This window comes from Eubalaena glacialis, chromosome 4 (genome assembly GCF_028564815.1).
Source record: "Eubalaena glacialis isolate mEubGla1 chromosome 4, mEubGla1.1.hap2.+ XY, whole genome shotgun sequence".
Lineage (NCBI taxonomy): Eukaryota > Metazoa > Chordata > Mammalia > Artiodactyla > Balaenidae > Eubalaena > Eubalaena glacialis.
The window spans coordinates 71,144,250-71,163,408 of NC_083719.1; the positions used below are offsets into that span (position 1 = coordinate 71,144,250).

General features: G+C 35.4%; 1 protein-coding gene across 9 annotated transcripts in view; it reads right to left on the reverse strand.

The window, feature by feature from the left end:
• MEF2C (myocyte enhancer factor 2C) overlaps positions 1-19,159 on the reverse strand; it is a 146,203-nt gene that overhangs the window by 85,957 nt on the left and 41,087 nt on the right. For 4 of the 9 annotated variants that reach the window (XM_061189432.1, XM_061189434.1, XM_061189427.1 and 1 more), the window contains exon 2: positions 6,383-6,578. In XM_061189432.1, the coding sequence (XP_061045415.1) occupies positions 6,383-6,436 (54 nt within the window). In that variant the 5' untranslated portion in view covers positions 6,437-6,578. Of the gene's footprint in view, positions 1-6,382; positions 6,579-8,378; positions 8,637-9,677; positions 9,807-19,159 lie in introns of those variants that run through there. The other 5 variants (XM_061189433.1, XM_061189431.1, XM_061189429.1 and 2 more) reach the window with 5 other exon arrangements.

The window sequence follows — 19,159 nt, forward strand, 5'->3', positions numbered from 1 at the left end:
TAACACAACATTGTAAAGCAACTATATGCCAATTAAAAAAAAAGTCTCACACAACATGGGATGTACAGAAAGTATGCTGTTTACTATCTCTATGATTCAACTATAGAGTGGGGAAACCAATTCTGAATTGTTTTCAAATTGATAGGAACAGAAGAGAAAGGGATGGCTTGATGTCACAGCTGTTAAACATACATCTGAGCACTCTGGCTACTGCTTTCTTTGATTTGGAATCTCGCAAAAATACAGTTTGTCATTTTTCCCTTCTGGCTTTCTTTTTCAGTCTCTCACCAGTTAATTCCAGCTCTCTAAAAAAAAATTTTCCCCTTGGTGATTTTAAGATTAACAAAAGAATGATTTAACTTATATGCACGGAGAACCTTTAAGTAGGCATGCACAGCATCAATATACCCTGCAATTCAGTTCTGAGATGCATTACTGTGTCCTAAAGTATTACTATGATATACCCTACTTTTATTTATTTACTCATTTTATAAAATGAGTTTAATAAAAATTTTAATATGAGTATAGGGGAGGCAGTCAGCTGTAAAGAAATGATATTGAGGGAAAAGGAGTATAATGATCATTATCATGAGCTATTTGCAGGTTTACTTTGGATTTAGAGATTAAAAAACCCAACACTTTTGCACTGATTGAACTTTTTATTCACTTGATTTAAAGCAAGGTTCCAAATATTCACTGACTAACATGGATAACTATTCTACAGTATTTAAAGCATAATTTCCTCTCAAATAATGTGTATTTGCTTGATATGCATACAAGCAACTGACAAGTTTGGACATTCTCTTTGTGGAGATGACAAAATAAAACAGTATGTCTGGATGACTGTTCTTTAACTCATGGTTTAGAATTCATCAAAAAATTATTTTCTTGAAGCAATTTATTTGTATTTCTGTATTATCCTCACACTTAAAGACTGAATCTATCTCAACTTTCACAAATTTTATATTAGGTTAGTAGGTTGTAACTCTCAAGTTTAGAACTGTAATTAGCCCTTTTATTTACGGATATGCTGGATACCACCTTGAAGGAATGTTACAGTAAAAATTCCATTGAAATTTTAGTTAAAATTCTAAGAAGAACGTAAAATAGAGGAAAACAGGGGAAAGTAAGGAGTAAAATCTGTTTCTTTTTAAAGAAGAGTCATTTGAGAAAATCAAGGCAACTCTTTATTTTTCAGTTTAGTTTTGAAAATACCAGATTTAGTTTAAAAACCTCAGTATGTAGAAACTGTCAGAGGCTGCGTCTACACTGAATGTATTTCTCCAGTTTTTTTTTTCCTGAGCCCATTTAAAATAATTTATAAGGCATGCAAAGAAACTGAGATAAGGACATAAGAAAAGGGAAAAAGTTAGAAAATTTAACAGCTATGACTAATCCCCTTTAGTCATAAGGGGATTCTCCTTTTCTATTAACTGGAGAATGTTGCTAATTGTCTTTAATTTGTGCTCCAGTTATTGCACTGATAATTACATGATATTTTGTTTGCTGGCAAAAACTGTTAGTGTGCCAGGTCTGATGGAAGAAAAGAACTTAAGACATTTAATAATCTCCTTTCTTTAACTTATTATATTAGGCCGTAACTGTGTTATTTGGCAAATATTTTTCTCTGGTAGTTATTCAAATATTTAAATGTCTTTTTATAATAAGTCACACAAATAAATTCAGGTTTGCCTCTCCTATCCTTTCAAAGTGGGAAAGCTGAAACTTTTAAATACAAACACACAAGTAAACAGATTTAGGTTAAGCATGCCTAATTTTCATATATCTTTCTTCTTGATATAACAGCTATAACAGATTTCTAAGTATATTCTGTTTGCAAAAAGAGTCATATGAGGACAAAACTCATTTAAAAATCTGGCTGCTTCAGAAGCACAGTAACAACTGGTACCATATGAAGGAGGGTAAGATTATTGCCTAACTGATGAAGGTAACTCACAAGTAAGAACAAAAAATGCAGATGGAGAGATTGAAATTGTAGTGTGAGAATAAGCTGGAAGCTAGAAGTGATTAAAAATGGTGATAAGTAGTTCAAAATAATTTGGTCAGTAACATACATTTGAAAATAAGTGCCACAAGCATAGAAATTGGGAAACTTCTCCCCATCCTTGTCACAAGCTATCAATGTTCTGTGTGATTTTCTTTACTGTCCACAAGCCATCCTCTGCCATCATCTGGCTCTTGCTCTGAAATGATTCTCTTGCCCCTTGTTAGCTTCCAAAGGCTCCTTTGTGCCCCAGCTCTACTCTGTTCCACTTTTCCTTCCACCTCCCTGATACCCTTTTAAGGTAACACCCTATTGAAATGAAGGTTTCAGGTACCATTCTTTAGCGTGCTACACAGCACAGGTGTTGTTCTGATAGAAATCACATTAACTATAATAGCTAATGGTGAGTCTTAACAGGAATAGCTAACAGGTAAATTTACGGAGCATTTATTATATGTTAGGTGCCTTACATTTATCCCCCAATTTAATCATCTCAATGACCCAATGAAGTGGGTACTATTTTTTAATCTCCCCTCTACTGATGAGGGAAATGATGAAACTCAGAGGGGTTAAGTCACTTGCTGGAGGGTCACACAGCTAGCAGGTGGCAGAATTAGGGCCACAACAAGGTTTGTGTGTCTCTAAAAACCATGTTCTTCACCATGGTATTACACTGGATGCAGTATGATGTAACTGGGGAAAGCAAGGACATAAAACCATGCTCTTAGCCATTATATTATACAGAATGCAGTGTGACACAATAGAGAAAAGCTTGTTTTGTTTTTGAATCTGAAAGATTTGGGCTCAAATCTTGGCCACCTCCTAGTATTAACTATCTGACTTCAAAGCTCTGCGTGATCTGGGCCCTTCCTAGCATCTAAACCTTTTCTCTCATCTCTCTAAAGTTATACACACCAGGCTCAAGCTCCATAAGCTTTCCTTAGACTCCTTAGCAAGCTCTTTACTTTCTCAGGAGCTTTGCAAACACTGTTCCCTCTGGAATGTTGTCACCTGCTTAACTCTGAATCATCTTTTAGCTTCCATCTTTCAGCATTTCCTCAGGGAGGCCTTTCTCCCACCCGCAATCTAAATAAGGCACCTCCTGTTATTCCTTCATAGCATTTGGATAGCTGCATTCATAGCACATGTGAACAGAATTTTTGTTATATATTTGCATATTTCATGTCTGGTTCATCCCACCAGGCCAGGGGTCCACCAACTATGGCCCACAGGCCAATCCTGCCTGCCCCCTGTTTTTGCCAGTAAAGTTTTATTCAAACACGGACACATTCATTCGCATACACATTGTCCTTTGCTGCTTTCACTAAGAGGGCAGAGACGAGTAGTTGAGACAGAGACTGCACAGCTCACAAGGCCAAAAGTATTTGCTATCTGGCCCTTTACAGAAACAGTTGGCTGACTTCTGTGGCAGACAATAAGCTGAATGAGATTCTTCTTGCTTACTGCTGAATACTTCACGTTAGGCACATTGCAAACAAGTGATATTTGTTGATTTAATAAATAAATGAGTTATTCAGCTGTAAATGGAATTACTAAAGATTAAATGGAGTAATATATATGTAGTTCTTGGAACACGTAGCTTCTTTTAAGTTATCTGAAAATTTCCGTAAGACAAATTGACAATTCATGATTTTATTTATTTTTACATACTAGCTTAAGAAATCCACCTTGTTTAGCTTAGAGATTGAGAAATAAGTAGTTTTCATAAACTTGGAGACTCTGGAAAATAAAAAAAAAAAACAAAAACTAGCTGTTACTTTTTTTTTCCTCCCCTAAACTATTTTATGTATACAATTGGAGTTTCTGATTTTTAGCTGTTGCTACTGCCATAATGAAAAATAAAGTAAGGGCAAAATTCAATTTAAACAGTCAGCCACTCTGTTTTACCACAGTTTTATTTCTCAATGATATACAACTTATCGCATCAGCTCTGTAATATTTCATTTCACACTTTAAGTCAGTATTTCTTATTCTGTAAAAACACACCCTGTTTTCTGTATAGCCAAATAAACACCTGCAATGGCAGGGCAGGCTTTTACTGCTTTTGAGAAAAGATGACAGTGAGCTATCGTGTGAGGTTCTGTTAGGGAGTCTACAGTGGGGAAGCTTCAAAAAGGGCAAAGCAGTTAATGTTTCTCTTTTCAACATGTGAACACATACTTTAAAGGGAGCCTAGGTTAGGGGTGTCTCCTCACTTCGTATGACATGCTGTTGCAGATTTGCTGGTGCTGATTATCAGAAGTGACCTACATCTTTTAGGCTCTCTCCCAAATGGCTCTTATGATCACTCTTACAGTAGATGAGAGGCACGCATGACAAATATTTGTAAGTAAGATGGCTGTTTAAGATTGTCAATAGCCATTTAAAATAATCACTGAAATATATATTAAAACATGGAAGTTTTCAATTTTACCAATTCCATTTAAGAGTATTGAATTAAAGGGCCAACTGAACCTAAAGATGAAGAAAAGACTACACAGATCCTAAATTCTATAGAATAAAACCAAGGAATTCATCTTCAGGATTAAAAAAAGTAAGATTAACTAAGCTGAATTTAAATAAGTTTTCTTCTCTTAAAGTTATCATGACTTCTAACATGGGTGAGAGTAACAGCAATTGTGGACGCAACTATATTTAAATTACGAAAAAACGTTCAATCGTTAGCTCAGAAGTATAGTGTTAACATTCTCGCATGCCTGTGTGAGTTTTATATTCCTTTATAAAGCATAATGAAAGCTCATGAATTTAACCGCAAAAACTTTCTTTTGTCCTTGTAAGCAAAAGGAAGATACAATAAATTTCATGAACCCCAAAATTAACTGGCATTATTAATGACGTGTAGAAGCTAATTCATATAAATTTTTGACTGCACCCCAAATAGGTGCTAGTCCAAACAGTAAGATCTAAATAGTCAATGGTATATGATGTTCAATATTTCAGTCTTAATTTCAATTTCAACCTATAAATCAACTAAAAAATGCTGTGGTTTTATATTGACAGAATTATTGCTTTTTGGCTTGACCCATAGCAATACACAATGTGTATGAAAACACTGAAGGAATCCATTGTAAATCTTAGCATTGTTCATCCTTTAGCTCAATTTTCAGCCAAAAATAGTTCAAGTCATATGTACCTTAAGTGTAATAATTTAAAGGAGTATAAATCTGAAAATCTAAAAAGTTTCTTTACCTCTTAATGGCATACTGGCTTTGATGGCATAAATAACAACTTCTATTCATTATAATTTACACATGTAGCAATAAAAAGTTTTAAAGCACGAATCAGTTCTAGTCTCACTAGAAGGTTCAAGAAGCTAGAAAGGCACAGTAGGGAAGAAAGAGTGTTGGGGGAAATTACAGTCCGGTGGGGCGTCTCCGAGCCTGTCCTCTTAGCTTTCCCCAGTGTAAATGGGCAACAGCCAAAATGCTCTCCTCCCCCGTGGTCAAGGAATGCCTGTTCTGTAGGTTCCATTATCCATTTGCAATGGTTGGGATCTGGCAGTACTGTAATATCTCTCAGGAACCATTATTTGCTATTTAACATTAGGATGCATACAGACCACCCGGCTATTCTTACTTCCGCCTAACTAAATCCACTCTCCCCAAGGGTGAAGAAAAATAGAGTCAAATCACAGATATTCATAATATACAAGTCTTCACTGAAGAGAGCATTTGCATGTATAAAGTCTTTAGAATAGATTAATTGTATCATACAGATATCACTGGAGTTCTAGAAAAAAATGATAATATCATGTGCCTCTAGGTTTATAAAATTCAGGCTTTAAAGAAAATGGTATGAGTTAACTGATAGTTCTCGCTTCTATGTTTGAAGAGACTAATATTTTGTGGGGGGTGTCTTCCTTGTTGTTGTTGTCAACACAATGTTAAACATTTTGGATGTATTTCAAAGTCTCTTTTACTGTGAACAGACTGGAAGCCATTTTTATACAGGATATTTAGTCTATATTATAAACCTCTAAATGGATGACCACAGAAGGCCTCGTTCCCATGAATATAAGAATACCTTTGCTTGATGATGCATGCAGTGGAGCAATATTATGCTTGTTAACTCTTAATTATTAAGCTATTCATGTTACGCAAACGCAGCTCCCATTTAAAATTCATGTTGAAGTAAAGAGTGAATAATCATCAATGTGTAAAGTATATTTCTTACAGATAGAGTGATTTTTTCCCCTTTACTATCAGCACTTAAACTGACCACATTTAATTCATTAAAACTTCTCTTAATGGATGTTTATAAGCTCAAAATGTTTTCAGTACACTTAACATATCCGGGGGGAAGTGTAATAAATGGCCCATGTAAATAACAACACACAAAGAAGTTTACCCCACTCACCTGTCTGTTACGTTCATCCATAATCCTCGTAATCTGAATCTTTTTTCTCCCCATAGTCCCCGTTTTTCTTCTCTCTCTCGTCCCTGAAATTATGTATTTTTTCCTTCCTTTTCTTTCTCTTTCCTGTTTCCTCCAAACAAATCTCCTTCTTCAGCACTTGCACTGCTCAGTTCCCAAATTCCTGCATTCGTTCCTGCTGAACAAAAAATAAAAATTAAGCACCACTTTAATAGCAAGCCAGTTTCACGAGAACTATCATATTCTAATTTTCTAAAAATAAAACTCTATGGAACTAAACAAATTAAATGAATGAAAATAAGCATTTGTTAAAAGTACATGGTATATCACATGCAGGAGCATATCAAGTAGGAATGGTTTGTTTTTATGATTAAAATAATCTTGTAAGTAATTTAACAAGTCATTTAAATGATGAAAACTATGCTTTAAAGCCCAACACTTGAAATGTATCCTTTGCAAAGAGTTTCTTACTATTTTTTTAATGCAACTAGGTGACGATTTTCACCCTTCTGTTATGAAAAATTACCTAAATCAGAGAGTTAATGAACCTTTATGTACCTGTGTATGCTAAGTAGGGCAGCTAATTCATTTCTGAAGGGAAAACAATCTCGTGTTTTGACAGCAGAGGTGATAACGTCCCTCGTTATGCAAATAGGATGGACTATTATGAAAGTGCTATTTGATATATGTAAATGTCAACTAATTTAAATCTAAATCCTTTAATCTTATTTTTAAAAAGTCACTGCTATGAGAACACTGTAAAAATAATGTGGGATATTTAATCTTACATAACAAGCAGCTATCAGCAGTGAAATCTCCTTTTCCTTTTGAAAGCCCTTAAGCTATATCTTGAATACAAGAATCAAAAAAGATAATCATTCATAGAAAAGAAAGAAATGGTGCGAAAATTAGAGTATTATTCCATTTATGACTATATTTTTTATAAGCCATCAGTTCCTTAAATTTAAATATTTTAAGAAGACATATCATATCTCTTTGGGGAGCAAGATACAAAATTATAGAAGCTTGCCATATACTGGATATCTTTAGGCCATGAATTAAAATGAAAGAAGTGATCATCAATAATGTAAGATAAACCCAGAGAATCCAGTGTATTAAAAGTACGTATCTTTCTTTGTTTTAAATTATATCTGAAAATACTTGAGTGAAAGTGAATTGCTGTGAAATGTGGAAGTTAACAAAAAGGCATTCCACAGTGGCTTCTTCATTTGCAAGCAACAGCTTCAATTATTCTATCCCGTCTTATGTCAAAGAATGCAACTACTTCACACATTGCTCAGAATTTCCCTGTTTACTTTAGTTGGTGTCTGACAACTGACCTGATAAATTCCCACATGTATTATGTAATACTAAGCCAATGTCCTGGCTGTTTAATAGATTATTTGGCTCCAATTCAAAGTTATTGGAACAGGAATTGGAACTGTTACACACTTGGTCTGATCACATCGTCTGTCTTTTGATTTCTTTAATTTAATTTCTAAATTCTTTATCACCTTGAGTAAATTCTTTAAATTTAAGTTTTCTGTGATTATCTAATTGCAGAAGCTATTATGATATAATTAGTTCTGGTGGATTAAGTGCTGCTTAAATACTAAGACCATCCATTCTCTTTCGCCCAATGCCTTCTATTAAACTGTAGCTCACTTCTGCCTCTGAGAACATACGTATGTTGAGTAGTATCACGACCACACAGTGCTCATCAAAACTATTACTCCAGCGGTAATTTTAAATGTTGGAAGTAGTTCAAAGTTTTAGAGTTATATAAATAACACACATTTGACAAATAGACAGGAAAAAATTAGCTATAAATGTTAAAAAAATCACATTAAAATATGAAAAATCCACAAAGCACAACTGCATATTCACTGTTGCCAAACACTGTCCATCTACCTATTTTTAGTGACGGTCTTAAATATCACTCAACTGGACAACTTTCCTGTGTTTCCTATAGTCTTACCTTAGAAGCAAGCAGCACGATAGAATGGTATTTCCCATGCACGTGCAAGAACCCAAAGAGACAAACAGGCGTCCTCGATCACAGAAAAGCCAACCCATGAATCCACAGCAAATGCATATGGGACAATTTCCTTTCTTTCACTGAGCTGAGGCCGTGGCACTATCGGCTTACAGGACTATGCCTGCCTAAGCGCTTATTCACTTTAAGGTGGAAGGTCAGGGTGAACAGATTAGAGTGTGGAAGAGGCGGGGAAGAAGAAAACTTCTGCGGATCCCGATTTCAAAATACAAATAACCAAACGAGTAGAGAAACATCCCTGGAGAAAAGTCTCCTCGGAAAGACAGAGTTCTTGATGAATCAAACTTAGAAGAGTTCCTCCATCTCACCACCCCATATTTCACAACTTTGAAACGAGGGACGCGTCTTAAAAAGAGCAGAGCAAGGATTTTCTTTTTTAATTCTTAAAACATTACGGGAAATATTTTGCCAGAAAGAATTGATACGTGTCAATATGTATATATATATAAAATAATCGATTAAAAATGACATTTTGAAATATGCAAGGTAATGTAGAGAGATATAAGTTTACATTTCAATAAAATTAAAATATTTTCTTATTTTCCATAAAAATGAATATTTCTTGAAGTGTGTTGCCTTTTGAACATTTCTGAAATGCAAAATTTGATATGATTAAGTACATATGCAGAGTAAGATATGGTGATGATGAGGCTTTGCATGAAGTAAAATGTGCCTTGGAACATTCTGCTTAGAACGTTAGATTATGGGTCACCAGGTTTCAAGGCTGTCAGTAAAAATTCAGAGTTAGGAAGGTCAACAACAGCTCAGTAGCTGTTTTCTTAGCATAACTATTTTTCTAACCTGATTTTTATGCAAAAATTACATTGTAAGGTTGGTTTCAAGTATTAATTTGTAGGAGGCCTAGAGAGGCTGAAAAAGAGATTATATAACTTCAGTAATCTGAAAAATTGTTTTGTATGTATATGAAGAAAAGAATATAATAGCTAAACTGCACATAGTAGAATTTGAGTTACACTGAGAACTTCATTATGTACAATCAACCATAAGCTTAAAATAATTCCAGCAGCCTTACCGCTACTTCTTTCCACATGAAAGAAGAATTCTTGGAAAATGACAGAGTTACAGAGAAACAATCAGTAATTTAAAAAAAGAAAAGAAAAACAAATACTCTACCATAGTTACACTCTATAGAGCTACAGTCTTCTGCATTTTTTCTTTTTGCCAACCTAAATAGAAGAAAAATAAAATCATGCTGCTTACTAAAAAGGGGAACTTCATTATGGGAGGCTTCTGTTCACTTTGAGTTTGGCATAAGCAGACAGATGAAGGCAAAGTGGTTTGAGACCCATGGACAGAAGAATTTCTTGTGGACAGACGCTAAAGATCCTTCTCCCACCCCGGCTCTGTCATTTACAAACAAGCTCCCCGAGTGACACACACCTCCCTCCCTTCCCCCTCTCCTCCCCTCACTCCCTCCCTCCCACAAATCCCTCCCAGTAACACAGAAGAATCTTGACAGAATGGCAGGAAACACGCACAGACTGGTCAGGGAAGGATATGATGTCAGCAACCACGAACAATAAAAGGTGTAAAGGTGCTTCCTTCCCTAAACTGTTCCAGAAGTGTAAAATGGGAACCAAAACTCTTCACTTCCTTCTCTGAGCAGAACTGTCTGAGTGGGCTGGGCGCCTCACCCCACACAGAGAGGCCTTTGAGAGGTTCAGATAAGGGACAAGGAGAAAAATCCAGACACGGGGACAACATTTCTAACTCCTATTTTTAAAACACCTGAGAAGAAAATCCATTTCAGCTCTAGGTTAGTATTTTATATGACTGCTTTAAGAAATAAAAATAAGAAAACAAACAAGCTCATTTTGGTGAAGTAGGAGATACACTGCAATTACCATTTACCATACCTCACCAAAATCATCTGACACAGCTAATGCAGCCATATAATCTTAATTTACTCCCTCGAGGCAAATGAAGAATTCTATACAGCAAAGAGCCAAATGGATACTTTTTTTTTTTTTTTTCTTTTTTTTGGTAAAAAACAGAATCATGAAAACTGTTAAAAAAAAAATCAATGTTTGTTGGGAAAATACACGGATTACTTCTTTGCCCCCATAGTTAAAAAAAAAGATATACTGGGTGGTGGTGAGGCAGGGGGGGAAGAGATTCCTATGTTATTGAAACTTTCAAAGTTCTTAAAAAAATTCAGACTAAGAACCAAAGTAACTAACATAAACTTTCAGTATACAGTGAAACTATTTATTTTAGTCTCATCACTATTAGTTTCTTTCTAACATGGAAATGGCAGTCTACCATAAGATTTCTGTAGGAAGAAAACCACATATCAAGTGGATCTGAGTCATCTTCAGATTTCAATCATCTTCCCACAACACTTTGATTTAGAAATTAAACATAACCTTCAGTTTTGTGTTTTGATCTTAGAGTGAGACTGCCATGCCACATTGAAAGATGTGGGAAGAAATTAATTCTCTGCTGCTAAACTTATCTGTGCAAAGCATGTATTTTGCTACAATAAGCACCGTGCAGTCACTTAAATAAAAACAGCCTATGAATAATGACAAAACATTAAAATATGTGATGTCAGTTTGCAATAAAGAATTCTGGTTTTCTTTTACTCATATTAGCAAATAACTTTTTCACTGACTCACATTTTCACTAACGCTAGCATCTTCATAAAATGTTTTGTAAAAACTCCAGGCTGAAAAGCAAGCATGCTGTATCGCACAAGAAATTATACGGTTAAATAAATACAAGCTGGATACTTAGCAAGGGACAAAAATGATCATAAATTCAAACAATTAAATGATTCATTATTATTTTAAGTGGAAAACTTTGCTCATTATGGTGCATCTAGATACATTTAACTTTCTACTTTATGATATGTTTGAAAGACACATGAGGCATGTAATTATATTTTGGTTAAAAGGAACAAGTAGATCTCTTAATTTTTTTCTCTTAAGAAGTATTCTGAACTTCAAAAGATATAATAATTATTAATCTTACTGTTATTCAACTACGTGATGTCTTATGAGTTAGGGAATATTTCTTTGGTCCTGAAAGTCACTCCACTTCTCTCTAAGCTTACCATGTATTATATAGAATGTTATACTACCCTAGCTATGAATGCAAGCTGAATTCGTCCTAAAGACACATAGCTAAGACATCCTCTTAAGGGTAATAAAATTACCCATTCTTCCCCACTGGATTTCATTATCATGAAAATAAACAAAGTTATTTTCTCAATTTATTCCAAGTTAATACGATGCATTTTGCGTCATCTTCAGAACAGTAACATAATGTCAACTGTCTTGCAGTTCCCCACACCTGCCATGCTCCTTCCTACCACAGGGCATATGCAATTCCTGCTGCCTAGAATGCTCCTCCTTCCTCTCTGTGCCTCCTTAACTTCTTCCCTTCCTTTCTGTCTCAGCACATTTCATCTCCCCAGGAAGCACTTCGCGCTCTCCTGATCACATCAAATTCCCCTATAAGGACTCATAGCACCATGTCCTCCTTTGTAGCACTTGTCACAACTGAAATTGCCTGTCTGCCGTCTTCCTCAACATCTGTGGGCCAAGTCTGTTTTATCTGACTTTTGCATTTTCAGTTTCTACCCTAGTGCCAGGCATATAGTAGGAGTTAATAACTATCAGTTGATTAATGAATTAATTCATTAAGATTTTTATCTCTCAGGTGAATATTTTCTTCAGTCACTATTTTTAATGACTATTAAGAACATTTTCATTTATACAGAAGCAGACTGATAGCCTCACTTAATCTTTCATTATATTTATATAGCATCTCATATATGGAATAAGAATAATTTATACTGAGAAGTGGAAGTTGAATGGATTTTGGAGTCAGAAAAGCTCAGGGTATGAACTCTTAACTTGGTACTTAGAAGCTGAGTGACTACAGACTAATGACTTAATCACTTGGAACCACTCTTCCCTTGCCTTACACAAAGTTGGGAACGTACTTCTTCGTCTGCAGGATGGTTGTAATCATTAAATGTGGTACTATAGGTGAAGACAAGGTACACAGTAGGACTGGGAACATGGCTTACTACTTGTAAGATTGCTTCAGTTTTGAGGCATAAACTGAAAGTCATACACAATAAGGTTATCAAGTGAATCACAGTCTTTACACATACCATGAAGACCTCACTTTGCAGAGATGATGATGGGCAACTTCTAAAGGTAATACCTCATTTATCCATTAACAATAATCATTATGTGAAGAGAAATTTACAGTGTTATAAAAGTTAAGAAGTTCCTCATAAGTATCAGTCATGGAAGAGCTTCAGGCTGCAAAAGTAGAAATAACTAGGGAAATATATCAATTTTCCCAATGACCACGGCTGCTGAAAACTCTACATTAATGTTTCTAGTCCTACTTTAATATCTTTCCCCAAGGACAAAAGGAGATGAAATGTATGTCAGAAATATAATAAGGCTAAAAAGGAACTCGTTTTGAAAACCCCTGCAATTAATTTAATAAGTGGGCCTAACCTGCCATTATCACTGATATAAATCATTTTATTTACACAATTCTAGAATTTAGGCGACACTTACCTTTAAACAACTGTATTGCATTATAAACAATTTAATAAACACAAGGGAAGCACAGCTTCCCAGTCATTATCACCCACGGTATATTTTGCCTTGGACATTTTTTTCACATTGGAGCTTAAATGGCATTCTCCAACCCCCATGCTAAAATAAACTCCAAATAGTCTAAATATGTCAAAAGCCTTGTGCTATCCAACCACACCACAGTTTTTAGTCTTTCTACATCATATTGAGTAATTAAGTCAGGGTTCTAGCAAGTCTTTGTTTTCCTAATTTTTCACCATGCTTTCTTTCAAAAGCCCCTTCGTGATGTGGCAGGGCTCACCACAAGGTAAATCTGCACTGTCCTCATCACAAAGCAAGAGCTACTAAGCATCACAGAGTGTGTTCTGTTCCCCAGCTGTACCTTTTCCAAAAGCACATGCAGCTGGATTTTTTGTTGCTGTTATTGAACAAAGCAAGTTAAGCACTACACAACACCAATATCAGTGAAACAAAACTGTCAGCCTTCAATGCAAGCTAGGCTTGAAATGGGAGATGTTGCTATTATAAATTTTCATCTTATGACAAAAATCTGAATTCCCAGGCATCTAATGATCCTGTCAGAAAAATCTTACATTCATTATTTTCTTAATCTTTAATATATCATATTTCATTATTAAAATGTAAATATTCTACACATTTTTTCCTCAAAAGCCTGAGTGTATTAGACACAGTCTTCAGCCTTACTAATACATTTGTGTGTGTGTCTGTGTGTGTTTGTACAGAGCGAATATTTTCCTACAAAACTGCAGCAAATGGAAAAAACATATTTTAGTCTTTCGTAATATGTGGGTAAAACAACAAGTACATTTTAAGATATCTGAGTAGTCCTGAGTATTATCACTAGTAAATAGTCACAGTTATTATTAGGATTGTGATATGAATGGTCAAAAGGACATTCTAAGTAAAGGCTAAGTAATAAAATAATACTCTGTATTCAAACATTACATTAAATGATTGAAAATTATGTCCTTGAAAATAATTTGCCTCTGTTGTTATTTACCTTACCAATTTATGTAACATTTAAAGATGACCTTGAAATGAGAAGAAATACTATTGTCCTCCTGCCAATGTTTTTGTTCTACATTAAGAAGAATATGCTTGATAAATCATCTGCTATTTACATTCACTGAATGTCATTTACTTTTGTCTCTAGCTAAACTTTAGAAATTTAAAACGCTTATATAAAAACCTTCTATGCTAATCTATATAATATTCAAAATGCCACAGTCATACCTCAAATCAAAAAAAGATATTTGATATTACTATTATATGTGGCTCAACATGGAACTCAGTGATTCATCAATTTTTCGATTTCTCTTCATCTCCTTTACAGCATCCTAATCAACCTAATTAAGGCTTTGTTCATCTGAAACCTCTGATGACAATTTGTTTAACTCTATCCCACTGTGGTCTTCTTATAAGGAGAATTACATCTGATCTTCTGACAGCAATCATTAAATGATCCCAACTGGCCCCAATTAAGCCACATGGCTCACGGCTTCCATATAGTCAAGTGCCAAGTTCTCTGTTTCATTTACACATCATTCTTGGTTTATTTTCTTAAAGCCAATTAAGTATATGTGTCTCATCAAGTGGAACTAAATTTCCTTGTGTCCACTAGCTCAAGACAGGGCACCACCTGACTCCACAGTCACACTGAAGATCATGCAGGACCCCTGAAGCCTTTCTCCCTAGCAGTAGTGCTATTAATGAAAAAAAAAAAAAACTTTACTTACTCAGGATGAAATTCATGCACATGTACCTCCTCAAAATAATACACATGTTTAAACAGTTCTGGCTAACATAAATCAATAACAACTTTTCATTTGGCTTATTTACAAGGATCTTTTAATAGAGTAGTACCTGCATTTAGCTGAGTTTAATATTCCTTTTTTTTTGAACATTTGAAATGATCTCTTTAAGACCCTCTAAAACAGCAGTACCAAAGTAAGACTTTTGAAGTTAACCTTTCTTACCCTTAATTTCTGCTCTAATTTTTTCACGTATACTCAATTGTAAGTTCTATAATGATGTTCCCAGGCCTTCCTATGTGCGCAGGTAGCCTCAGGATTTAGAGCTCATTGATTGTGTGCTACTCCAGGGAAATGGCTGATTAAAAACAGCCTCTTGAGGAGTAGCTCCTATTCACATCTGGCTCATCTTATTCTAAACTCTTAATACCTGTATGGAAATATGACCCCTAGCTTTGGCTTTGGAGAACCTCAGTTCACAGATCCTTTACCTTAGGTGGCAAGGCAGAAACATAGTGAAATTAATCTCAATATGACTGGTGTTTGAAACAGTTTCTGAAGACCTTAATCACTGCCCTGACTACTTTCCTGTGAATATAAACAAATGCACTGTATTTTTATACCTAGTCTAACAATAGCTATCACTGATCATCTGCTGGTGTCTGATGCAGGCTATCTGTCACAGTTCTCAGAGTAGATGAATTAGAACATATCTGTTCATCCTAATCATACATTAAAAACTGACATTAGGACAGACGACTGGATGGATGTTATGCATCTTATAGGACATTAACCTTGATGGAACATGTAATTCTTTTTATCATTTGACCAACAGATGGAACTACAAAGAAAAAAGAAAACACGATGGAATCTTTAGCATACTGATGTTTGGCAACACCTGGAAAAAAAGAGTATGTGCATTTTCTTTATGATAGCTAAATACATACTTGATCAGCTCTCAATAAATAACTGTTCTTTTCCTCATTCAAAGAGGAAAATTCAAAATATTTATTACAAAATGCTGATGATTTAGAAAACACCAACCCCACAAATGACTGACTTTTCTACAAAAAGTCTAACAAATGTATTAAAATTTTAGTAAAGCACAATAGACGCTCGGGTATTGTATTATGAAATATTTCTCACTGTATTATAGTCATCTCCAATAAGATTTGATGTTAATTTTAGAGCATGCTTCTGCTAAAAAGGGCAAACCCTGCAACAGATTTAGTACAAAGAAGCTGAAAATATCCCGTGGAAAAAAAAATCTGTAGCGAAATCAGCCAGCCCAAATCCTGCCATTACTCAGCACTGCAGTGACGTGCGGATGTTTGTAGTGGTTTGAGGAGCCAGCAGGGGTGGAAACTCTATGTACTCGACTCCAACATGATTGCAATTGAACCTCATCAAAGTAAGAGCTCATAATTTGTCACAGAAAACAGCCAATTAACATATGTTAGAAAAAGGCTTCATAAAGATAATATATGATTAAAGACCCAGTGCAGCTGTTGAAAATCAAAACTATGCATTTAAAAAAGAAATCTCAGCCTGAGCTTCCGTATGGTTAAACTGATAATGGCTACTATGACTTTTTTTTTTTCGTAAGTAGAAAAATATAATTACAGTGCTTCTCATAAGTTTGGGGTTATGGCGAAAGGGAGAACTGGGTACTGTGGCACTATTTACTATGCCTTACTTACTTCTATAAATAGTTGAAACCCTTGCCAAAACTCTGTAGTTACTTTGTTATAGTGCTATTTTAAAACACAGACCTTCATTGTGAGCTAAATGGCCTTCAGGATGCACTTTGTAGTTGGACCATTCCTCTCAAAACTATATCCTCCCTTTATCTGTGTAAAACTCCAGGACAAGAGGACTCTCCATGACTGCCCCTCTGACTGTAAAACACGCTAGGGCTGTGTAACGCATGGCTTGAATACATCAGAACTTTTGTCAGGGCTGGTGGTCAGGAAGGGTGACAGTTAAATGTCGGAAATGTGATTAAGGTGCTTGTACGCAGCGCAGATTCTCTAACAGGACACAAGGCGGTCTATCTGCCCCAGCTTTGAAGCAGATGAACTATATGTAGCTATATGTATTTGCTGTGGCCTCATCACAGACGGTTAATTAAACTCTAGCTTGGACCACGTGGGCAATCAAATCCTGGCCAAGTTGACGTCATCAGAGGCCAAGAGCCAAAATCATGATGTTTAATATTACAGATATCAATGAAAAAGTCTCATCAACAGTCACAGAGACATAAACGCATCGAGCACGATTAAGAGGTGCCAGAGACACCACTGTGAACCAAACAAAGGTCCTGGTCATCACAAACCCGAGGCTTTAAAGGGAGAATGAAGCAATAAACAAGAGAACTAATACAATGATTTTAGATAGAAAACTGCTACAGAGAAAATACCACAGCAGAACAGGCTAGGTAGGGGTGACTAAACAGGAAAGGGCTGACTGAGGTGGATAATGCTGTCAGGGAAGGGTTATTTGAAAAGATGACATCTGAGGAGAGATGTAAACCATGGATGGAGCAAGGCTGCATTTGGAGGGTGAATACTCCAGCACTCCACCTGTCGCTGGTGGTATAAATTTGGCCAATTCATAGTTTCCTAAACCTTAAGTTTCCTCAGCTATAGAATGGGAATAACAACACATATATTCTATAATGAGGTTGTGAGGCTCAAATAAAAAAATAGATCCACATTCATTTGTAAAAATTTAGTTGGATGCAATTCAATTTCTGAAATTCTCTGTGTAAACTTGTTTAATTTTATGGAAATTATAAATACTTTGAAACACAGAGAATATAGTATAATGCAAAAGGTTTCTAAATTTATATTAGTTGGATCCAGTGGTGTGTCCTCCCTTGAGATGTGGTTATTTCACTGAAGTAATGCCCACTGGCTGAAATAGGTCTTGTGGATATAAGTTCATTTTGCAGTGCTAAATATGGATAGTACCATGAGCAATCTGACAAACACAACACAAAATTTCTGCAAATGTAAAATACAGAATTATATTTTTTAAATCATATTTTTAAAACTCTTAGAAATAAACAATCTTACAACATTACTAATGTAACAGTCATTGTTTTAGGTTGATTTATTTCCTCTCTCATAGGGCCCAACTCCCAAGCAATCAGCACAGTTTTGATTAAGATCTCAGTGATAATCAATGAGACAATGTTTCCCAGTGTCTCATTGTACGGGAAACATTCACACATCTTTGGAGTAAGCTATGTAGCCTCAAGCCAAACAGATTAATTTCCAATTTAGAATGAATAGACAAATTGAATCATCTAGTATTTTTAAAATTAAGGCATTTTTAAGGGAAAAATACAGAATTTAAGGATTATGAATTTTAATAAATAGGAAATTAGAATGAAGGACAATAGACACTTTAATTTTAAAAGTTGTAAAGTATAAATGTCCAATGAAAAACTATAGTATTTTAAGTAAGGGGAGGGGTCAAAATTTCCTATTCAAGGAAACCTTACTTAAGGAATAATGGGTATATATTTTCAATTTTCCCTCCCCTGTCATGTTTTGGGAGAGTGGTATAAATTTGATCCTTTGTTCCATCATTTTCTTTTTATGTCCTATTTAGTGAACATAATTTATCAGTTTTAAAGTATGGTAAGTTGTACAATTTACCATGAAGCCTAAATTAACACTAATCTATTTTCATTATTATTGGTTAAATGCCCTGAAAAAGAATCACAAATTTGCAGTTTTTTTTTTTTTTTTAGTCAAGATGTCTTCTTTCCTTTCCTAAATGAATCACAGTATAGACATTATTCTAGTAAAAACTAGCATAGTGTTTTATTTTATTGTCAGTGCTAACCAATACTTCACATTGCATACTCACCTCCCTCCCTGTCTTGTAAGATGACCTTTGGAGGACACTTTCCCCCCCCTCCAAAACCCAGTCATAGCCGCATACAAAGCAGGCACATAAATACGAGTTTCTTCCCTCTATTTGAAGCATTCCCCACTCGATTTTTTCATTTCATCACCTTTCTTTATCTCTTTTTCCACATGTTTAGAACTGAGGGGATATGGAAAGTGAAACTGTCAAAGAGCTAGGAATAGAGGTGTTCTCAGACGAACAGAATGTTTCCTCTGTAAGATGCAGGCAGGGCAGGCAAATGAGCTGCACAGGACGGGCACCGCGGGCAGGGGGGCAGCGGAGTTGGGTCCTGGGCTGAAGGCCTGGCGGGAGGCTCCTTATCTCAGCATGTCTACACATTCTGTCCCAGGTTCTTTTCAAGGAAAGCCCAAGTCATCCTTGGCAGATAATACTACATGGAAAGTATTACAGTACTTTCCCTACA